The sequence below is a fragment of the Bacillus rossius genome, chromosome 16 (assembly GCF_032445375.1).
Source record: "Bacillus rossius redtenbacheri isolate Brsri chromosome 16, Brsri_v3, whole genome shotgun sequence".
In the NCBI taxonomy this organism is placed as follows: Eukaryota; Metazoa; Arthropoda; class Insecta; order Phasmatodea; family Bacillidae; genus Bacillus; species Bacillus rossius.
Window position 1 is genome coordinate 5,635,593 of NC_086343.1, and position 25,638 is coordinate 5,661,230.

The 25,638-nt window shown below is 32.9% G+C and overlaps 1 protein-coding gene across 1 annotated transcript in view; it reads right to left on the bottom strand.

Annotated features, from left to right (window-relative positions):
- Nucleotides 1-716: 716 nt before the first annotated feature.
- Nucleotides 717-25,638, bottom strand: part of LOC134540178 (transportin-1) — a 50,105-nt gene continuing 25,183 nt past the window's right edge. Inside the window, exons 13-21 of the mRNA XM_063382740.1 lie at nt 24,707-24,868; nt 22,243-22,350; nt 21,226-21,472; nt 19,913-20,011; nt 18,785-18,880; nt 12,568-12,643; nt 8,817-8,991; nt 8,127-8,247; nt 717-6,773 (exon numbers count right to left, since the gene is read on the bottom strand). Of these exons, the coding sequence (XP_063238810.1) occupies nt 8,140-8,247; nt 8,817-8,991; nt 12,568-12,643; nt 18,785-18,880; nt 19,913-20,011; nt 21,226-21,472; nt 22,243-22,350; nt 24,707-24,868 (1,071 nt within the window). The 3' untranslated portion in view covers nt 717-6,773; nt 8,127-8,139. The remainder of the gene's footprint in view (nt 6,774-8,126; nt 8,248-8,816; nt 8,992-12,567; nt 12,644-18,784; nt 18,881-19,912; nt 20,012-21,225; nt 21,473-22,242; nt 22,351-24,706; nt 24,869-25,638) is intronic.

The following is a 25,638-nucleotide window of genomic DNA, read 5'->3' on the forward strand; positions in this document are numbered from 1 at the left end:
ATATGTATTATCTTTCATCGATATCAGCAAACGAACCAAACGTATTGGTGTGCCAAATGAAACTTTGTGACAGTGGAACTATCCTCGAATACTTTGTATAAACTTCAATAATCGTGGCTAGAATAATTACATGTAATAATACGCAAGAAAAGTGGAGTTATGTATATGTGTGATCGTAGGGCATCAGGAAAGTGTGCGATCCTGTGAACATATCTAATGTTTTGATGTGCTTCAAACCTAGTCACGGAAAATAATTGTATATATTTTTTTAACTGCTTGTCACATTAAACAATTTGTACTTCCATGCACAATTGTAAAAAAAAAAAAAAAAAAAAAAAAAAAAAGAGTTCATCTAATTGCTTAAATAATTAATTCATTGCTCAGTCCATTGGTTTAATAATTTCACGCTGGGTAGGTCTATAGCCTTAAATTTAAAAAAAATAGTAAACATAAATAATCTGAACACAAGTAACTTAAACAAAAAATTACTTGTCTAACTGAAAAATCTACTTATATTTGTAAATGAAATGTTTTTGGTGGTGGTGATATAACCCAGTAGTGACCTTAGCTCTTTAGTTGATTAATATTTTGTTACTTTATGTGTTCATCTGCACACTTATGTACCATTTTAAACATAATTTATAAATCAATTTATTAAGATATTTTTACTCAATAGGTCGATTGCAACTATGCAAATAGAAGAGAAAACAAATATGGAAAAAAAGGTTTTTTTATTAATTTTTATTTGACAATCCAGAGCAAGAAAACAGCTGTGGAAATATTGCATTTTGAAACATCATTTCTCAAGAAGATAGCGTTGCTACAAACTTACGTCTTTACAATTATTCCAAACAAAGTAGTTAACGCAGTAATATAAAATAAAAATTTTCAAGTACCATATCCACCAGTAAATAATGTGATTTTTTTTTATTACCAAAATCGGTGAAACTGAAAGTGGAGGTTGCATCGTAATCGCAACCTTACGTCTCGCAGCTGCAAGTGAACCAGCGGCAATGGGAACGGGTATAAAACACTTTGAAATTTGAGCAGAAGGGGAAAGTCCTCACTTCAATCTCCTATCCGCTCCCGGGCAAACACCATCTATAGTCTTAATCCTCCATCACCAAATTCTGTTTTCTGAAGGATAGCTCCTTAATTGCACTGGCAAAAATCAATTTTTTTTTTTTTTAAACCTGCCCTCCACAGCATCAAAAGAGTGAAAAAATCACCAAAACTGACAAAAGTGGCACCACAAAATCCTTGATTAGATTGAAGAATTTTAATGGTGATTTCTATTACAAAAAGTTCCCCCCCCCCCCCCCCCCTCCTCAACCCAGAAGTATCATCAAAAAAAGTTGGGGTCGTAGTATATGCAATCACATTATTTTTTTAGGGTGAATAAGGTACTTAAATTCACTTTCCATTTATTTCAGTTTTTTTTTAATCTAATTTTTTTACTGATTATAAAAGTAACATTTGCATTTGCCGAATACCTGAAGGGCAGAAACATTCAATAATTTAATAATGGCTACCTTTCGATACACAATACAAAATTGCACTAACAAAACATACAACTATTAAAGCAGTAAATTTATTTAGAACAGTAAAAATGTCACGGAGTAAATTTATGAAATAAACAACAGAAAAAACAGTACCTTTTCTCTTATAAAAACAAAACATACCTAAACATACTTTTAACAGTTTCTAAGTACGACCATTATGCCCAATCTGAACTATTACTTTAACTTTTTGATTATGTATAGCCAATTAAGTTTTTATCAACAATTGAATTCTTACATATGTAAAATATTTTGCATGCTTATATCTTATATCCCCAATAATAACCTGGCATTTCATAGGTGTTTTTAAGGGCATAAGCATGCAAATATCCATGTGATCTTATTATTATAAATAATTACACTCTATGATTATGGGTAGTACATTTATAACTACAAAGTTAAATTAAAAATATTATAAATGTAATACTACAAAAAAATTTGTTTACATAATAAAATAATTCTAACTGCAAGAGTAAGAGAAAAACCATGAAGATAAACAGTTTTTATAGAGAAAAAAAAAAGTTTTTTGTAAAGATTTGCCAAAATTTTTATACTTTAGTTCTGATACAGAAACAAATTTATCCAACTACGTAGTGCCTAAATCCAAACAGAACTATACTAGTGGCACAAAATTAAATTTGTCATTGGAAATTAATGAACTGGAAAGATATTACAACACAGCAGCAATATATTGTTAACATACTGTGCACACACAGAACTTCTCCTACTACATAAAGTACACAATTAATTTATATTAAATGTGACTGATTGGTCATTAAAAGTTACAGCATACACATCTACCCGACAAACCTGAAAAGTTTAACCTCTGAAGTCAAGAGTTGTGTAACACAAAAATAAATCTAGCACAATCAATGAAATACATCATGAATGACAGACAAAAGTTTTTACTGTGAAAAAATAATGAAACAAACTATTATAAAAAACACTCGCATAGCACAACACAACAACCACACTTGTTTTTTTTTTTTAATAAAAACAACACACTACTCGCACATTTATGCATTATAAACTTTACAACTTTTATTTGCATATATATTATCACAGTTAAACGGTATAGACATCTGTAAAACGTGCTGTTGGTTAATTCTGACAAGCTACAACCACAGTTGTGGTTATACGGCCCAACACAGTTATCAACCCAAAATACACAGTCCTGTTCAAAGACTGTAATAAATTAAAATGCTGCATTCTGTTAAAATATGTTCTAAAAATACAATGTGTACCACCTGAGACAAGAACTCTTCTTACTTTAAAGAAACCTTCATAGATTTTTCTAACATGTAAAGTAAGTGACTTTTTTTTTAAACAGTTTCTTGCTTCACAAATTTTTGAAAAACAAAAAAACAAAATGAAAATTGGAATGTTTGATCAGCACCAAACAGTTCTGAACACAAACCCAAAATGTCAGTGCAGAATGCAACAAGCCTCCACTGGTGACAAAATTAAAAAAATAATTATACATGCTACAAATGCTAATATTTACAAATATGCACCAAAGCACAATTTTACAGAAAATATGTCACAGCACCTAGTCATTACAAAGTAATAAATTAAATAACCAACGCATGGCAGATTAACTCGCTAATAATAAAAATTCAAGAATTTCGTAAAGTAATAATTAGGTAGTCTTTTAATTACTATTACAATGAGAAAAACAATATGTGCAGTTGAAAAATTACAAAATGTCAATTAAGATTGTAATAGAAAGCAACATATTCTAAAATGAGTCATAGTTAAAAAAAAATAAAACTAATGAAAGATGTCACAACAAAAGGAAAAAAAAAAAAGAGTATTAAAGTAATGAAAACTGCACAAGTGGATTTAAGATGCGATAAAAAAAAATTCAAACAAAAAAACCATACATTTGATCATCATTGAAATATTAAATTATTAAATAATTTCTAAAAGATTCACTTTAAAAAAGCATAAATTATTACCCTCTTGTCACAAGCAGAAGATCCACATGATTAAAACACAATACTTAGAATGCAGAGAAAGCAAGTGTATGATTAGGGAGAGCAGGTATGGCATAAGAGATATTAAGCAAAATTATAAATTATCTTCAAAAAATAAATGTTATCATCAAATTCAGTCTTTCCAAATACAATATAAAGTATAATTTTAAGGTAATCTTTTCTAAAAAGATTTTAGAAGCCAAAAAAGATGTTATTTTCCCCATCACTACTCTTGTCCAATATTCACAGTTTATTCCGACAACAGTATTCTAAAGCAGTATTTCTGTACACAAAATGTTGATCTGCCTATCCAGCTAAGCCTCAGGTCAATGGTCGAATATATGAATTTTGCTCGCATCTCGTGGACACATACGAGTCATCTGAAGACGGCAAGATATGATGAGATGAGAATGTAGCATTGTCAGAATGAATGGCTATGGGGGGGAAAAAAGGGAGGGGGATAGTGGAGCATGCAGAGAAAACCCCATCGGGCCAAAGTACCATGTAACCCACTTGTATGAAATTCGTTATTGACTCCACCAGGGATTTAATTCATAATCATCTCAGAGCAGAAAATGCATCATCCGAGTCAAGTCGGGGTGGGAGGGCTTTGAAAATAAAACAATCTCTCGAGAATACTAAAGATTTTTAAAAGTACTGATGAACTGTCAAAAGCTACCTCTAAGTTTTGCATGCAGTCTTATCAGACAAACTTCACTCCAATAATCACAAATTTAACTTGTAATTATTATACAACTACTAAGACTTCAGTTAAATATTAAAAAAAAAAATTATAATTTATTGACTAAATCACATTACTGATGGTACCTACTTACTATCTCTCATACTAATTTACCTGTGCCGACTTAAAGAAACCAAAACAAACTTTGCTTCACCCTCACCCCCATTAAATTTTGGTGGTTTAATTTATTTTACACCAACATCCTGAACATAATTGCATTTTCATACTTCTCAAGCGCACAGTACGTTAATCTGCACACGGTTGGTTCCGAATGAGCACTAGCACTAACATCTTAAATTAGGAACTTAACCTTAAATTACTGGTTATAAGAAAAACAAAAACATCATAATGCCTTCAAAATAATACAGCACATGGAGCAGATTAAACACATCATCATAATTACAGTATTCCTGATCAAACTAAACATCATTAATAAATATTAATTTTTTTTTTCCCTTCAACAAATACAAAGTGTTGCTAGCTTACATCTGTAACAAGATTGGGGGCGTAAAAATTGAAGACTAGCTATAGATGTGAAAAAGGAATAACCATTATCTCTTTCCTCATCATTGTCATTTACCTAAAGGTTCCCCCTCGGCATATTTCGCGTGGCGAGAAAGACATCTGACATTTCGTTACAAAATTCACATTACATGGCACAGTGTCTAGAGCCCATGAATAGTGCATGTCTACTGAAATAGCTTTTTTTTTTTTAAAAGTGAAAAATGACCAAAATAAACCTGATAACACTTCAATCATGTATGATCAGCATTAAGAGAGATCATTAAAGTTTTTTCACACTGTAAAAAAATAAAACACAGAATATAAATTGCATAGCAACCAGAACAATAGCTATCTTGCATTGTTTTAAACATGAGATGTTATGCTTACTACCGTGCAAGAAATGAACTATCAACCAAAAACAATTTTGTACCTACATCATTTACCAGAGGGATATAAATAGTAACAAAAAATTTTTCAGCACGCAAAATTTGCTACTGGAAACTGATCACAGAAAAACAATAATCATTCATTAAAATTATGTACAAGCACAATTATTATTTCTTAATTTTCTTTATAATTCAAACATCAAATTCATCTGCAATACCATGGAGATATCATTTAAAGAATTATCACAACTTAAATACAAATTGAAAATAAAACTGCTAGTCAAAATCTATTGGAATTCTCATTACATTCCCTCAAATATTATGGTGGTAATGATTTTGCACTAAGCTGACTGGTGTTTAAAAGCAAATGTTATCACCTTTTACAAGAAATGGTAAGGAACATGAAGTCAAATAAAAATAATAAGCAAAACTTTGTACTCTAAAAACACACACTCTTAAAACAAATTGTTTAGCTAAAATAAATTAAGCTGGGCTTAAAATTTATAAAGTCCTGCCATACCAAAAATATTTGTACGTCCTGGTCGCTTCAGAATTTTTCTTTTGCAAATTTTATGAATTTTAATTCTACTTGAACTGGGCTCTGAAAAAGTTGAAGCAAGATCAAAATCTACAGACAACATTTGGTGGTGGGATTTTTCAAGTTCATAAATAATATTTGATCTTGTATTATAACAAGGCACATCTAATACTTGCTTACTCATTTCGATTTTGCCTACGTGATGACAACTTTGGGAAGGGGGTCTAGGGATTAAGTGTTCGTGATAACATAATTACACTTTCCTCATCACTGTTTCTACGAGAAAGTATCATACAGGGGCTGAACACGTAAATGAACTTTCAGAAAGACCACACAATTGGCTAGATTTGCTGGTCTCAATACGAAAACACTCCAACTGCTTTGAACGGCATCACATTTACGTTACCAATAGACAAAAATAAAAGCAATGTTAGAATATCCTTTCACAGAATTCTTATATTAATAACACTTTATTTTAAGAAAACTTACAGAGCTAAAGACATCTAAATAATAATTTTTTAATTTTTTTAACATTACATTTACTGTGAATCCTTAAATTATGGATTTTTTTTCTTATACCTAAACTTAAAGATATTTTATTTTAATTTTCTCATGTAGCCTTTAACTAATTTCCATACACTGAAGCATAATGGGTCAGCCAATAGAAACATCCTGTTTAACTGGCTGCCAAAAAGTGCCACAATACTACACAGAAAATACACCGCACAGGAAAGAAAAAAAGCAAGACTTACAACAATTTCCCCTGCACTCAAGACATTTGTTTTTTTTTTTTGAAACCCCTATGTTACTTTTCCAATTTTGAAAATCTGGCCTTTTAATGAAAATGGTATCCCCTTACGTGAATTGCAATGCAGAGTGTAACGGACGAATGCGCTGCGGGGCAGACGCGTCTCGTTCCCCCCCCTCCCTTCCCGCACCACCCTCCCTCCCACCCGGAAACTGGCGTCGCCCTAGCCAGACAGGAGCGCGCCGGTGCTGCGTGGTTTCACCCACCCTCCCCTACCCTAGGCCCACGACGTGCGGTAGCAAGTCTTGTCCCCCGAGAACCTGCAAACACAACGGCACAGTGATCCACCGTTCATTAGCGTAAAAACAACAGTACACAACATCATTTTAACGCATTAGTCATCAATGTAAAAACCCCAGTATGGAACATTCACTTTATTGCATCAGTCATTAAAGTTTTAAAATCGCGAGACAACCAAAATTAAATTAACTCAATTTTTTGCAAAATCACCAAAGTTTGGATTCACGGCCGTATAATGATCCCCGTGGCAAGTGGCACAAAAAAATTTTTTTTTACAATGATCGCAAAGCACACACAGTATCGTATATATTAAACCGACTTCAAACTACCTATCCTCTTTCGACTTGTTCCATTTAAACATTTCTGGTGATTTGCTATTGAATGCAGCGCTGATACAACGTAAATTGCAGGAAATGCATTCCCATAAAGTGGGACAGTTATGCATTATAATATTATAGGAAAAATGACAGTGCAAGACAACATTTTGTTAATCACAGGAATTCATAATTCCTGGGTACGTAAAAAGAGGTCCTACTGTAATTCAAACTTTGACACTACACCTTTTCCTTGAAGAAAGAAAGAAAGAAAAAAAAAATAGATTCCACCTACCCAAAGCTAAAAATTGTCTTTAAATTTTAAATATTTTAACTTACTTTAACCACATTACTGGCATCAAATGAACTAACTGCACATGAAGCGTTTGACAAGAAGTGACCGCTATGACTGTGCAATGTGTCAATAGTATATCAATTATGATACATTAAATTTTTTAAGATTGCTAAAGCAATATGGTTACAAAATAAAGAGCAATGAATCACATATGAGCATGTACATTCAACATACATTGCATACATATATTTGCGATGTAACGAAGACAGCAATATTTGAAATGCTCGCTAAATCAATTTTTTACTTATAGCAGTTTTTAATCAAATTGTGCCATATGTTGTAAATGCAAAATTTTAAGTGGACTGCAATTATTGAAGCTCCAAATGGACGCAAGTCCAGTACGATGGTGACGGTCACCTACATTAGAAGTGAGGCCGTGTTCTTCCAAACACTCCTCCAACTAGACGTGAAGATGTCGGAGTAATATTTGCATGCATTGAAAATGAGTTGGTAATACACAATGTTTCGATATCAATTTTATTAATACCAATATATACGCAATAATCTGCCTTCAGTTTTCAGTATTTTTTTTTTCTGGTGTCATGCATTTCATCAATATTGATTATTATAAAAAAATATGATGTAATAAGCATTTTAGCAACGCAGATTTATACTGATTTTCTGGTTCCCCCCCACTTTTTTGAAGCATAACAGATGACACACATCGCAACTGCCAAACCACGACCTGCGAAGTTATGTCGTACCTGGGCGAGAGGCTCAAACACCGTACATGGAACTCAGCCTTTCCTTCAGCTGAGGTGGGAACTGGTCAGAAAAGCGCTTCCAGTTGCTCTCGCCTACCTGAGTCTTAAAGCCGTGGAGAATCTACAGAGCAAATGAGGAACCACCATAGTGACACAACATTACAGTAACTCCTCCTCCCCCACAAACCAAAAAAACACCCAAAGATACAAAAACGTACACAGTCGAACCCTTTTTTTACACCTTTCGAACAAGAATAAACTTTTCAAAACACAGTGGGAACATCCGACATGTTAGCTATGTACTAGTTAGACATCTGGCAGATGAGTCAAAGCTTGTGGGTTCAATTCCCAGCCAAGTTTTCATTTCCCAGATAAGATTTTTTTTTTCCAATTGCAGGACTGGGTGTTGTGTGTTCTCAAAATTGCATACTACAGAAGACAATTGGTAACCACTGCAAGGATAACCTACTTATTATGAATTATTTTATTGTAATGTCTGTAAAAAAAATGTATCTTAGTAAATTAAATGGATTTGTAAGAATAAAAATAATAACTCCATCCTCTCCAGTTTTTAAAAATGAAATAACATCTTGTACCTACCAATAACACTGAAACATTCCATTTCAGAGATGAAACACAAAAGTTAGTTAGTCTCTAACTACGACCGACTGATTTTCTCCATGTCCATACCTTGTGGAATATCTCCTTGAGATCTGGCTTGGGGCTGACCCAAGATGCGACGGCATCGCAGAAGAATATGAAGTCTGGGACCACTCCGCCCGGGTTCACCGTTATCATCTGACACATGCCCCGGAAAGCGCTATCCTTCTCTTCGTTGTCGCGTATGTTACGCAAAGACGTGCACCTACACCAGAAGCACATAGCAGTTATGAACACACGGAGCATTAGCGCAAACGTTTCCTATAACCCCTTTGCCAAAATGAACTAACCTTCCCCCCAAAGTTACATTATCATCACTGAGAAACTTTTACTTTAAATGATTAAATGGAAAATTAACTTCCAATGAATAAAAAATATTAATAAAATATTCCCTCAGCTGATTAGTGTCAGATTTATAGAAATTTTAACCGGATGATGTAACAAAGCAAAATATTCATTTAATTACAAAATTAATGAGCATAATGAACTCCAATATAAGTTGAAAAATTTGATATTTTATAGTCTAATCGCCAAAAACATAAACTGGTAAACAAGCAAGACAAATGGGGTGAGTTAACACGACTAACGCTAATTACACTAAAATAATCAAAGCCAAACACTTAGAAACATCATTAGGCAAAAACCAAACTAAAACATTAGGCAAAACAAAAATTTATAGCCTACATTCAACTAAGAACACGTATTATGAAAAAAATTAGTAATAATAAAAGGGCGGTTTCTTAAACATTGTAAGGACACTACAGTAATGACATTCCAAATGAAGGCTACTTTATTTAATTACACATCACATTATCATCAATTCTTAAAATAAAATTAACAGAACCTTCAATCCTGGAGTTAAATAGAATAATTCATATTCATCCCCCAAAAAAATCACTCAAAAGTCTAACAGTTTCTTATCACTTGAACAATAGCTAAGAACAGCCATCATTAAAATGTCATTATAAAAAAGGACAAAAAAATTGCTTCAACTCAATGCCACTGAGAAAAGATATCTTAAATACTAGTTGAAATGTTCAAATTTAGTGAGTAACTAGTAACTATAATGTTTCTCATTCCTGAACACCAATTAATTTTTTATCATTTTATCATACAGTAGAAAACAAAAACATTAAATTAATAAAACATTTTTTAATAATATTAATTTTACTAACTCCATTGAAACAAATATATAATATATGTTTGGGGAAAAACAGTGAATGGGCATAAAACTTTATATATATATTTTTAATTATACCTGCCATATTAAATTTAAAAAAATCTCTAAAATTAGAAATTCAGGTAATGAAGTTATAATAAAGATGTGACAGTATTAAAATTAAATGTAAAATTGTTAGGTATCATAAAATACTACAACCAATACTTCAATAAGAAAAAAAAGTTTTACAAATAAAATATTTTGCCTTGTGATTTAATGCTGGTAATATAGACATTTTAATTTTAATACTAAAATTCACTAAACCAGAATATACTTACAGCAAAACCTCCATTTTACACTTTCACAGGGACAAAGGAAAAAGAATTAAGGTAAGAAAAAAGTGGTCAATAGTAACAGTAAATTTCAAAATAAATAATTTCTTTGGAAAACTAACAAGTACTACGTGCACACTTTTAAAATATTGATGAAAACACTAATAATGCATTTAATTATATACAATAACCATAAATTAATTATTTTAAAGCTCCAATACTATTTTTTTTTTAAAAAAAAGAATGATTTATATAAAGAGCTGGGCAGAATTACGATTTTTCGGGGGAAAAACTGGAAATGTAATTTTCTCAAAACCTTGAGTGGGAAATTACTTTTTCCCAGATCACAATTTTAATTTAGCAGTACACACATTCATGTGTCAAAATCCTCCTCAGCAAACAATTTTCAAATAAGCTCTGCACTTTAGCCTAACACTATGAACATGATTAAAAAGCACTATTTTCTTAAGTACAACTCAAAACTATTAATAGAAGAATAAAAAAATTTCATAGCGCAATCAGTAACACTTCAGCATTTGAACCACACAAAAAATAATCAAAGATATTTCACGACTGTTACGAAACAGTAGCAGAACAAACTACATCCAAAATTGAAAACAATGTCTATTTAACAAGTAAAAGGCATAATAAATAATTATTTCTTTTGTATCATTTACCGGTGTCAGAAAAAATAATGTCTAATATCACTGACATAAAAAAATACAAAAACTTTATTGCAATGGGCTAAAGGTGAACACGTTAGTTGAAACTATGTTTAAATCAATATATATACGATTGATCTACCCTTATGTTCATAACATAGTAGCTTACTTGCTGCATGTATCTATTAAACTATGGATGTAGAAACTAGCAACTCAAGAGAAAAATAAATGTTAACGTGAATAAAAGTGCCAAATTTAAGACAAAATTTGCTGTAAAGGAGTTTGTAATTTGTTTTAATTCAGACATTATCATAAAATTAAATTAAATTAGCCTTACTTAGTGGTATTTCGCAGTTCTGAAAAACCAACTTCTATCACTTTATAATCACTAGATTTGGGAGTAAACAATATTTTTATTTAAGTAGGTACAGTTTTTTTTTAAAATTTGCAACCTCAAAAATTTCCTGATCCTCCCACTTGAAATTTTTTCCTGCCCAAAATTTTCCTGAACCAAAATTTCTCATCCTGCCCATCTCCTGTAAAAAGGATATGCCGTAAAAATTATATATACTTAATAAAATGAAGCATGGGTGCAGCAAAAGCAGGTTAATAGTAGCACTGAATAGATGCAAAATCAATAGATTAAGCAAACCAATGATAATAAAATGACCACAAATGAACAAACCAAAGTTCCTTCTACTGCAGACAGAGAAAAAATGTATGTAGTAACAATACTAAAACCATGCAAAAAAATTCAAAAGAATTTTGTTTTTACATAAATGCAGGCATAAATGCTTAATAAACATATAGAGAGATTTGAGAAAAAATTTTTTTCGTGATTGACAGGGAATTAAAAATGATGGGAGTGTAACAATGAGGTTTTACTGTATTAATAAATAATAATAATCAGCTTGATGCAAGAAGTGTGGGAGTAAATGTTACTCCTAATCCTGCTAATACAGGGTTTGTACTCCTTTGTAAATGAATACTGTTGCATCAAAAATATTAATTACAAGATTAGCAATATTGAACACTGAAAATATTTTTCATCTTGTATATCATGTTTATTATATGTATTATGTTTATTTCATACTTCACATAACTGTTATTCATTTTCGACATTAGTTTTTAATTATCATGTTACACTTGATAAACAACTTTATGTCCCTGAAGATTCTGATGACGTGAAACTTGGCATCACAACCAAAACTTCAAATAAAAATTAATAGCAAAATTCCTGGCGAAGTCAAATTAAATATTAAAATATTATATTGATTTACTTAGTTGAAGCTTCGCACAGTCCTAACGGATGCAGCAATGATGATTTCCAAAGAGACCTTCTTTCATTATATTTCACTATACAGCAATATTTAATAAAAATTAATATATTCAAACGGCCATAGTAGGTACTGGGGAGTTTTAAGGGCTCCTAAATAAAGAGATGAAAATTTTAAGGACTGTACAAACCCTGTAATACCACAGCAGAACGACCCGAAGAAAATAATAATTAGCAATGTAATATGAATCAAACAAGCCTTACCTTACATTTACTCAGTGGCACAGAATTGCATGAAACCATAATTATAAATGTATAACATTAATGATAATAAAGTAAAGGGGTTACACACCACTGCCGAACAAACTGCTGTAACAGAGGGGCGACGTCTAGCGGACAGACATAACCTAGTCGGCCAATAGTAATGGCTAGAGCGAGCGAGCGGGCAAGAAACAAAACAATCAAAAAACAGAACACATAAAAACCAACTCAGGAACATAAATATACTGTATTATACTTCACAAAAAACATTACAGGCAAAAAATTATATTGCAATGGGGTTATTTATAAGACTCACTTTATCTTCCTAAACAAATGAACATAAGTCAAAATTAACAGTGTCAATGGGAACCAAATTTAGAAACAAAATGATCAATTTTTACTGCAACTTATGGCTTGCTTGTAAATAAACATTATTGCTAAAAAAAAAAAAAGTGGGAGGAAAAAAATTCATTTAAATGCAAAACCATTTCCAAACAAATACAGTTGAGTTCTTTTAACTTCAATCAAAGACAACAGTACTAATTCAAAATTAAAACCTGAATTTGGTACCACTAATAAAGATAATTACATCCAGAACAAAAATCTCTCACTCAAAATTTTAATGTTGGAATTGCGTTTACTAAAGAACTAACTGTAATTGATGGCCAGAACATAACCACACAAAATTAATAAAATGTATATATTTTTTTTAAATATGGCTTCATACTGTCAGTGTTTGCTTGCATGTACACTCACAATGATCTACAACAAAGCAAGTCATTATACACTATGAAACAAACGATAAGGCAGATACACAAAAGAGAAGTTTATTATGCTAATACCTTGGCAGAGGATTATTAAAATAGTTTCCATAACTGTAAATTAATCACTCACAAATAATATAATTTTACTAGAAAATTTACTCTGCTTTTTAATTGTACATACTCTGTATTATAATTGACTGGATAATATCTTAAAAGATTTTGTTGGAGATGCAAAATACCAAAAACTAATTTACAAATGTGCTATCAATTTTATCAATAAAATCGAGGTCTTGTAAAAATATCAACAAAATTTAGCAATTAAATAATGACTGGCAAATTGTGTATGGTTTACGATGACATCTATCAGGGATGGGGAAAATTCAAAGTTTTTCAAGAATTCGGATCCTCATCTTAGATTACCAATGTCACGCTTCACTATTTCTTTGGGTCGCTAACTATTATCTGTGTTATGGTTGCGATTCACTGTTGATTTACAGAAAGAATAATATTTTTACAGCAAGTTTTCAAGCGATAAATACACTTTCAAAATACAGCTTTATTCTACAAACATAACCTCAATGCAGTGTGATCAAAATGATTTTATTTATGAATGAATCTTGATACGAATTCTACATTGAATCTTGCGTATCCTCGAATCCAAGGATTTCTTGGATTCATTGTATCTAAAATTTGGTCGCCCCATCCCTAACAGTTATGCATACATAAGAATCATTAAATTTATAGCGTGGAATTCAAATTGAGGGATTGAATGTCAGATGCAATAAAGTCAAATGAATAAAAGTAGATCCAAAACTTAAATACAAAAATTTCATACCTGACTGCCATCCAGAACAGACTAAATTACACAAGCACTAAAACTTATGGATACTATTCTAGAAATCCTCTGCCCTCAAATACAAACAAACAGAACACACAACATCTGGTGCAAAAAAAAAAAACCAAGGTAAACTCATTTGTGTTGCTGATACTACTATTTACAGTACACACCTGTGAAAAAAAAAAATCAAGTACAAATCAGGAAACTGTTAATAGGTCCACTTTGCAGAACTGGTCAAAATCAATTTCGTAAACAAACTGAAATAAAGTACTGGAAAATTAGTAGAAGCACTTGAACCAATAAGACAGCCACAAAAAACATGTAAGTAATCAAACCTCCCCAAATAACTCAGACCAGCCAAAACGATTGGGAAGAACACGCTACCAACACCGTGAGGAAAGGAATTGTACGGTCTACCAAGTAACTGGAACGCGGTCATGCTTTTAGTCAAGCCGTCAAGAGAGGATGTAAGGTATGAACTTGCTTCGTAGGTTTCGTAATTTCCAAACTGGAATGAGATAATAGCCACATATAATTCTAATACAATTCCACGTCCTTCAATTCAGTGAATTACAAGACAGCGAAGACACAAAAGTAAATACCCTGATGATTTAAACTTATAGCGCAGAATAATTTATAGCACACATGATTTTTTTTAATTTCATCCACTAATAATAAAAATACAAGTATGTGGATAGTAAAGTATTTATAGTGATAACAATTATTAAATATGATTTATTAATCTAATACATTAACTCAAAAATTAAAAACATCTCTAACACTTCACTTAATATAATTAAAAAACTGAAGACGTTACACAAAAAAATATCCCTAAAATTACACACTTTCAGAAAAAAGAATAAAGAAATTAAATAAAATTTTCTATGTAATTTAGAATTTAAAAAAAAGTTTAATTTAGCAACAGCAGCCATTAAATTTTACACTATTGTCACAAACTTAAAAATCATTGCAAATATATCTAGTTATCAAAGTAAAATCCAGCTTGAAAACTAATATGTAGTTACACAGCAATAATCTTGTACAATTGTGTTACGAGAACGAACAATCCTACAAATATTAGCAAGTCCAATCTAAAGATTAAGTTACTCCAAATTCCATGCTTCATTTGATATTACAATTATTCCCAGCTTAAAGACAGATAGGCATTTTAAAACTTTATCTACTTTCATTGTGAAAACAATATCAAGAGTACTACGTAGAACCCTGTATGTTATGTTCCAGCCTATAATTTTTCCTGCTTATAACATTATATATATTTAAGTCAAGATGTTTTCCCTTCTGCTCCTCGTCATCCTAGTGTGTTTACAGATGTACAAAGGCAGTCCTTCAATATGTATTTTAGTTAGCCAACTACTTTGTGATGGCACAAAAAAAAAAAAAAAAAAAGCATTTTCAAGTGCTAATAGAGTTGAATTTATTTAATTTGTACACAAGAAAACAAAAAAAAACAAAAAAAAAAACACATGTTTATGTCGCAAAGGAATTGGACTAGGGCATTTCCACTCTAAATACAATTTGTCTCAAACTGAGAGAGAATTTTACAGAAATGTGGCGTTGTGTCTGTGAAAACAAAGACGACAGGAACCGGAAACACGGCGAAGTTGAAGAAAAATTGTGGCCAAATTTTAATATATTGTTTTCCCATCAGCATTTTTAAGATTGAATTTGTTTACATGGCATGATCAGTCCATCAGTAAAAAGTTCAAACATTTACAAGTGCTGAATTGATACGTCCTGCTTTTTTTTCTTTTCCTTTTGCCGCTTTGAAAAACATTCTCTAGGGTTCTAATGCAAATACACATACAAATTCTGAAGAGTAATATTTTATGTTACACTACCACGCTACGCTACGTATTAGTGCGGAAGCAGGCTCCCATTTCACGGTTCAAGTTAAAAAAAGCATATGAGAACTTAGGTTATGATTTTTTTTTTACTCAAGACCCAATTATTTTCAACAGAGAGTTCAACATTGAAGGAATATTCTAAATTATTCCCTGCATACAACACCCAAGACACCAATTCACAGTACAAGCTGCATTCAGCACACACATTCAATAGTAGAGACTACGAAAATGTGCAGATTTTTTTTCATGGCAGGCCAAAACTGAAAAACCTTTCACTTTTGGACTGTTTATGCAACTGGCCCGATCTTGACACAAGGACTGTGAACCAATGAGAAACACTCATCTTCAGTAGTACTGAATCACAGCCAATAAGCAGATACCATTTTTATCGGTATGGAGAGGACTATTGAGTTTATTCCAAGAGGTCAATAATCCTGCAAAATTTTTGTAGGCCCTACCCATCAGTTTTTCTACCCACAAACACATGCGTACAACCACACATCGTCAGAGTGACCACTTTAGCGGCTTGCCAGTATTACGTCTGGCCAAACTGTCACATACTAACATATGTTCTTTAACACTTATGAAAACTAACATTGCTATTTATTGTAGAACACTTTCCCCAATTCAAAAATTAAAAAAACTATTAAATATCACAAGAATGAAATGAAAATTAAATATTTATCTATGTTTAATCTAAGAAAAAATATTTTTTAACAAAAATTTTTTTACATCATTGTAAACTGTCTCATATTTAAGATATGGTTATATTGTATCTTTTAGCTAAGGTCACCTTATTTTTGAGTGTCTTACATTTAAGGTTGCCCAAGATTAGAGTTTTCATATCAGGTTATCTTATATTGGAGTATTGGAGTCTTACATTTAGTCATATTATATTCAAGGTAGTATTATATTTGAGTGTCTTACATTAAAGATCATCTTATCTTTGAGTGTTTACAAAACTTTTCTTATATTAGTGTCTCTGACATTAGAAATAATCTTATATATGAGTATCTTTTATAAATGGTCATCTTAGAATCAAAGACATTTAAGGTCTCAGAACTGAGATTGTCTTAGAATCAAAATTGTCTCAGAAGGGAGATAATCTTAGAGCCTATGTTGTCTTATATTTGTGATACTCCTTTACTACAAAAGTTTCCTTACATTTAAGGACATTTATGATTTAAAGCATATTACTTAAGCCACTAAAATTTGATAACATCTTTAACAATGTGGTGATGCTTCATATTTAAAAAAAAAATTAATTACTAAACAATATTTTTATCCCTAAGGAAAAATATAATTAATTTACTCCTAAACAGTACACAATTACATACAAACTATATTAACAATAATGGTTAGGTGCTTGTACATACATTAAACTCAAAAAATTTTTTTGTGTCTTTAAGTAACAGAATTAATTATCAAAATCAATAGTAAAGCTCATATTAAAAAAACCCCACTTGAAAATTTTAGCTTAATAACTTATAAAAAAAATTGACCTACAAATACATTATTTTTACCATTTAAATAAGTTTGACCTGTTAATGGGTTTTCATTTCTATTAACTTAAGAAACTTCTTAACAGAGTTTTACTTTACCCTCATGAACCCAGTAAAGTTAGCGAAAAATTTTCTGAACCAGCAAAAAGAAGTTAATACCCAAAAAATAATTTCAAATATTTAGATTAATTTAAACAGTTAAATAATGGTTACAGACAAGTCGCACACAACACAGCTGGTTGTTTATTTATGAATGTAACACTCACCTGATAGCCATGCCTGGTGTCATGTTTTTAGATTTGTCACAATGATCACGAGAGTAATAATATTTAAGAAATATATATGTATTTTGGCTAAAAAAAAATTTTTTAATCTCATGGAGACTAATAAGCAGATATTTATAAAAAAAATTTAGTTCGTAGGACAGTATCAATTATTCAAATGTATTAAATTATTTTCTTATAAGAGACTATTCAATGACTATCATGAACTAACTAACAAGCACTGTTTGTGTTCAGTTGTCTTAAACCACACAGGTTTTAATTTTAAAAGCCACATCTAAATACTGTGCAATTGCTTGATTTATATCTAACAAGAAATCACCTAAAACAATTCCTGACATGCTTTTACTCAATATTCAAAAATATTTATTTTCAAGCAATAGGTAACCATTTTTCATATTAAAGTTAAATTGTACTTGGTATGCTGATTTCTGTTCACACAGGAATTCATGAATGAAATAGATCAGAAAAAAATCTGTAGATCTAATACTGTTATTACTTAATAGTAGTGTTCTGCTGATAGTAATAAATAAAATTACACCCTCCATGTTACTGTCATGATAGAAACAAAATTAATTGATGTACAATAGCAGAACAGATAAAATAGCAATCTACTAGAAGATCCTTCAAAAAAATTAAAATGGAAAATAGATTAAGTTTGCATGACCAATGCAACAAGTGAACATTATGCACCAAATACCAGACAGAAACTAAAGAAATAAAGATTAGGACTCTAAAAACCATATAAAAAGAAAACTGCGATGAAAGAACTCTTCACAATTTGCAGCTAAAATAGTCTACATTAGCCAATACAACTTGAAATGTCAAGTCACAAATAATAGCAATTAGAGTAACAACAAATGAAATTAAAACCTAAAAACCCATCACCTTACATTACGAGTTAAAGAAGATCGCAAAAAATTCTACTATCCAAATATGCTACCAGCACAAACCACCGTTTCTGCAAACAAACCTTTGCACTTCACTGCACGATCTCGCACAAAGAAACATGAACACGCTACTGAGCACTCATCTGCCCCAAACAGGCCGGGACTTACCTGTGTTCTCCAGCAACGTCTTCGGTGTGTTCGGCCGGTTGATGATGGTGATGAGCTCGTTGAGGAACATCGATATGTACGGCCTAGTTTCTGGGCCTGCAAGTGCATGGTAAACAGAGAAACATAAATGTAAGTAACAGCTTAAGGCTGTGTCTAATTTACCATGTCAAAATTTTTCTCGTTCACCTATTCCACATTTTATTATAAACAAAAATGGGACTATAAAAGTAGATTCACAATTATCCTTCACCATTCATCAACCAACCGATTCTAAGTATATTTACGTTACATAATGAAACAGAGCATGAAAGAACTATACGCCAATACTTTAAACTCAAAAACAGCATAATTTCAATTAAATCTCCGAATAATTGAATATTTTAACACATTTGTAATACAAAATGTAAACAAAATAATATATAAAAATTTATTTTTATTATGCAAAAATGACAATATTTAATATTTTAATATAGAACTTATCAGCGTAACACATGAACGTGCATACAAGTGGAGTATTCCTTTTCTCAGCTTATTGGCGCGTAAGAAATGTGACACTGGTGTTGACCCTCGGCTCTTTTTTTTATCTATTTTACTAATTTTATAACCCCCCCCAAATTTACCACCCATCAAATGCCCACACTTCTTAACAAGCCAAAGAGGAAGAATGCTTTTTTTTTACACCACATTCTCCCTTTCCTCTTTTGTATTATTACCCCCCTGATCAAATAGCCGAGGAGAGAGAAGAGGCGGCAAGGTATTGTGAGTTCCCCACAAAAACTAGTACGCAGTTTCCCGCAACGCTGGAGGATTATAAAAGGTGCTCCTATAAACACCAGCGATGGCTGCAGTTTTGTCACGGGTATGGTTCAGTTGAAAGCGTGGGAAATCTCATTCAAAAACCAATAATGATTGGGCACAGTTGCACCGTGAACGTCTGTCAAGATAAGACACGTGTGGGTGCCAGTTCACGGGATATTTACAAAGACAATAGGGAGGCAAAAACAGCCAACACTTCCATAAGCCCTCCACCCCCCAACACAATTTAACACACAAAATCCAAAACTTTTTTTTTTTTAATTTTTTTAGAATCAACATACTACCCAAGTTAAAAAAAAATTTTTTACTCACCCAGTTTTACAGCTATTTCGCCTATCGCCCATGTTGCATTATTGCAAACGGAAATGAACTCGGGGTTCAAATTCTGACCAAGTATAGGTAAAAATTCAGCTGAAAATAGAAACAAACACACACAGACTTAAAAAGAAATTCAGTCATTTAACTGTGGGCAAACAGAACGTACCACCAGTAAAACGAAAAACATACATACTACTGCATTAAGTGCACAGCCTGTTTCCTGCTGTAGTGTCAGAAGAATATAGCAAATGATATAATTAATTCACTGGAAGGGGTGTATGTACAAGTGCATAAAAAGTTAATAAGTTTCTTGTGGTACTTGGAAATGTAGGCTTAGTAAAAGGAGCATTTTATGAAAAGAGAAAAATTTAATGTACCTATTTAGTAGTAGAGTGCAAAAATTTTTTAAAATTACTTAAGTGGTAAGAGGATTTTACTGTAGTCAATAACTGTAAGCCTGGCCAGCTACAAGTTCGTACACAAGTTTGTACACAAGTTTGCATGCATGTTCTGTGCTTCTACATACAAGACTTCTGTCATACCATGAATGTAGTCCCTAAATTAATACGGAAAAGATTTAATGATAAATTGAGATAAGATAAAAATATAACTGCAACACATGTCAACACACAGTATAATTAGAAACGAGATCAAGTGATGGATTGCGATAAACCTTAAACAAAACCAAAATTCAAGTTCATACACCACAAAGCATGGAAATGCAATAAAAATCATGAAACTAGCCAACATTTTCAATCAAAACTTAACTCTAACGACAAACACCTAATCTTTTAGATTCAGCGGAATCTCATTTTTACACACGCAGGATTTACGAATTCCCGTGATTTAACGTATTTTTTCCCCTTGTACAGTCATTTTCTCAATAACATTATAGTGCATTACTTTCCAAATTTATACAAAAGCATTTCTTACGTTTTACACCTCAACAACACTGCATTCTGACTTGATTTAAGTTTTGGACATACGCCATTGCTGAGAACTTTTTTCTGTTGAAGAAAAATAAAAAAATAAAAAGAAATAAATAAATAAAAATACCCAAAAAAAGGTAAAAAAAAAAACACAATTTAATTTGTGATTTTTGTTTTTTTATTTATTTTTTATTTTTTGTTTTCTTCAAAAAGTTCTAAGCAATGGCGTACGTCCAAAAGCTGACATCGAGTCACACACTCCCATTGCACAAATCTTTCAAAGATAACAACACTGCATCTTGTAGCGAATCCACAGGAAACGTTTAAACGGAACTAGTTTGCAGTTTATTTATTATACAAGTTGCTGTGTGTGCGTACCTATGCAGGGGTGCACGTGCTGGAAGCAGGCCTTGGTGAGGTCGCCCAGCAGCGCGAAGGAGCTCTGCCGCACCTCGGGCATGGGGTCCTGCATGCACTGGTACAGCAGCGGCATGATGCTGGAGCTCACCACCAGCTTCTCGATGTGGCCGTCCAGGCCCTCCGCCAGCCCCGACAGCAGGTCCAGGGCCACGATCATGAAGTCCTTGTCGGGCGCCTCGAACTGCTCCGGGTGCTGCGTGTTGGCCTGCGCACCCGCCCGCCCGTCCGCTCGCTCAATCCCTCGGCAACACCGACCACACTCTCTCTCCCGTGCTACAGAACGGCATCAGTCAACCTGCGTAAACAGCTGCTGTGTTCCCCGCCAAACTTTTATTTTTAAATTTTCAGAAATATTCAGGACAGCCATCCACTCGCAGACTCTCCACAAGCCACGCTCGTCGTGAAAACACCGACGACACTCTCTTTCCCGTGCTACAGAATGGTGTCAATCAACTTAGATAAACAGCTGTGTTCCCCACCAAACTTTTTTTTTTTAATTTTCAGAAATATTCAAGAATAACTTTAAAAGGCGGTAGAATTTTGATCAATTCACGCAAATTTCGCACTACACCACATTTTTGGGTCGCTAAATAGGGAAGTCTATACGTTCATATTTTGTTCCATGAACTAAGTTTTCCGGTTGAGTACACGTATATTTCATTTGCTGAATACACGTACATTAAAAAAAATGATATTTTGGAGAAATGTATTAGAATAAGTACAAAGAAAACCTATATATAACACTAGTAAACTTAGAGAGTTTGCTTATTGCGGGATTTTTTAATTTACTATTTTTGCTCCAATATTTTTCTTCGAATCGTGAATCTTTTGAATACTGGATATTTGGTGGGATTTGAAGATCCGACTGGCCCTTCTCTAAAGAAAAAACCCTAGTCACAGTATTGCAGAACATATAAACCAAACAATCTACATTAAAATTTTTTTTTAAAAAAATCGGGATTGGTGGATACTTACAATGTGCTGATTAAGCGTCTGTTCTACGAGAGACACGCACCGCCTGTACACAGGCTCGCAGTAGGGCAGGAAGCCGGACTGCAACGCTGTGGCAACGCTCGACAAGCACTGAAACACAGTTAGCACACCAAAGATTGGCTACCATATTTTTTTTTCTAATAAGTCTCAATCTCACATGCCATTTTGATTTTCACAAGGTTTTTTTTTTGTTGTACAGTAAGTCCTTGACAAATGGACACTTTCTAAACGGACATTTGTTATGATGATTTTGGTAAAAGGAGACCAAACTCGTAAATGTGGACATTTCCCTGTCGCAACTTACAAACGGACGGATTGGTACTTCTTGAAAAGTCTCCATAACAGGTACTCTTATCCAAGCGCTGCGCTGCACTGCTTGCACACGTAAATAATTCTTGCACGCAAGCATAACGGTCATCGAAAGATAACACACCAGTTTTAAAAGAGAGCCTGATATATTTTTTTTTCCGGTGCCTGTAAAAAAAACAGCTAACGCGTTCTGTGATGAAAAGGAAATTTGTGCAGATTGTTCATAGACTTGCCACAAGCCATTCTATTACAAACAGTTTAATCCTTAAATAAAAAGGTACTGTGCATTTGCAATGTTTTTACCCCAAATGAACAGATGAAGTTCTTATAGTGTGTTGCGCCCAGGAAAATATTATGGACACATTTACCGCATTTACTCACGTATAGGTCACGGCAATTTTACCAGATTTGATGGGGGAAAAAATAAAGTGCGACCTATATGTGAAAAAAAAAATTTTTAATTTTTTTTGCAATATTTTGCTTTAAAATGTGAAAAAGTTTATATAGGTATAGGCAAATTTATTTACAATGTACACATACAGCGAAACCCCGTATTTACATTACCATTATTTAAGTTTTCCCGTTATTTGCACTATATTCTTGAGGTCCCGTTTAGTTCCCATTTAGTCCAATACAATACTTTCACGCGAATTATGTCTCAAAAATCTAATCCATCACGTTATTGATGTCACGTAACAACCATAAACAACCAGAAAATACCGTGGATACTTTACGAGTATATAAGATTAGCTAGTAGGCCTAAAAACATCGTGAAAAACGTAACGTTTATAGTCGGCAATGAACATTTTAAATCGCAAAATATACATATTTTATAACATGAAAAGTTGCTTTTTCTAAACATGTAATAATTTAAGCCTAGGCGTGTAAAAGTCCGAGTAACTATAGCAGGAGACAATCTAAAATGCACGAGGGAAAAACGTCAACTCACGAATGTATAAACGTGGCAGAATTTTAAGTTCTGATACTGTATTTATGTCACAACTTAGCCGAAATACTGGTACGAGACAAACTTCACAAGATAAAATGAGCGGAGGTTTGGTAACTGTTTTATACGTATTTTATAATTTCGGAAGTATTGTACAGTGGACGCATATTTTTTAAACTAACAATTTATTCCTGGGGATCGTAATTAATTAATTATTGGTATCAAGACATCAAGATGAACGTAAACTTGAACATGTCACGGCAGCGAGAAAACTGGTGCGTATACCAACAAACTGGTATTAGAACTGGACAAAACTGGTACACGGGAGGTGGAGCTTATATTTTTTTCCGCTAAGCTCGCGTCTATTGGCTGGCTGCTGATGGGCGGAGCATAGAGTGAGTTATACTGCGCATGCGCAGCTCAGTGAACAAAGAGAGCCAGCCGGCATGCCGTAACATCTGCTGACCGAGTACAATGACCTTTCTCCGCGCACGGCTCGCTATTGACGGTAAATTTACATAAATTTGTGGCCCTTTGTTTTAAATTTTTTTTTTTACTGTGGTGCAATGCGTATGTGTAATGAATTACCGGTGCGACCTATATGGAGGGAATCTTAAATACCAAATTCAAGACCTCAAATTATGGGTGCGACCTATCTGCGATGGCGACCTATATGCGAGTAAATACGGTAATTCTACGTAGCTTATTGTTCCTCCTCAGATTTTGGCTTACATTATGTTGCGTGATAACGGCTAAGCAAGGCTGGCCCTGCTGCCACCCATCAGAGGCACGCGAGAGGAAATTGCACACTTGAAACACACTCTTCTCTCGCCCTCGTCCTGACACGGTCAGACGACTAACTTCTTTACAACCTTCACGATACAGCAGAGCGAACAGAAACAGTCCGCTCAAAGAATCTTTATAAATTAAATCTAGGTAATTTAAATTTTTTATATTTTGTAAGCTGTTAATATTCATGGGACTATTCCAATTCACACTGCTATTCCTGTTCACCATATTTTAAAGAACAAAATTAAGGAAAATGCATGTAATTCTCAATGAATTTGTCCTAAAACACAAAAAAAAAAAAAAAACTCGCTGGCTGAGCATCAATACAAGTCCTGTTCCAGCAGATTTAAGACCAATATCTAAAACTTTCCTTTAAAAGAAATAATTCAGAGAAATACTGACCTCGAGGAGAGGGAACAAATCTTTGTCCTCGTCCTTCAGGATGTTCCACTTCTGTATGAGGGGCGGCATGAGCAGGTTGATGTACTCTGGCTTGTTGAGATGGTGACCCACGGAATCCGCCAGAGTGCCGATGGCGTCGTACAGGATCAGCAGGTTCTTGTGCTGTGGACAGGGAGATTACGAGGAATGACAAAACAGTTAAGGTTTTTTTTTAGCTTTACTTCACTGCTGTAGATATTCATAGGAAGGTAAAGTCCACAAAAAAAAAACTTTTACCGCATTGAATTTTTAATTAATTCTGAATTCAACCCATTAACATAACCTCTTAAAATTTTCAATGTAATTAACCACACAAGGCACGTTAAGATCATGCCATAAAATGTTGTAATATCACTCCACCGGGCCAAACATATGATACAAGGTTAACATGAACTAGCAAGAAGAGATGGAATATTGTGTTATTTTGCCTATGCAAAGTTTTGCTCTTAAACATTTTTAATAACATATTTAAAAAAAAGTTATATTTAACAAAGTAACACACACAGAAAGAAAAAAACATACTTTATTCAGTTTTTAAAGGATTCCTGTAGTCACAATCACTATCAATGTGCCACAACCTGGATAAACATTGTTTCCCAAACCTATTAAGACAGGGACATGATACCATCTTGGTTTCAAGATTTTTTTAGGCCATAATATATTTCTATAACTAAAAATTCAAAACTGGATTTTGTTTAAACATTGTATATAACTTTGTGGAACGCAAACGTTGCAAATAGTTTCCTCTGTGAAGTTATTATAGAGTTTTGTAATACCCTCTTTTATTGCGTAATCGTCGCACTCGGATAATCGTCGCACCTATATTTTAGGCCATCAAAATTGGGATAAAAATAACTTCACGCGTAAATGCCAGATAGAGCGCGCACATGTAG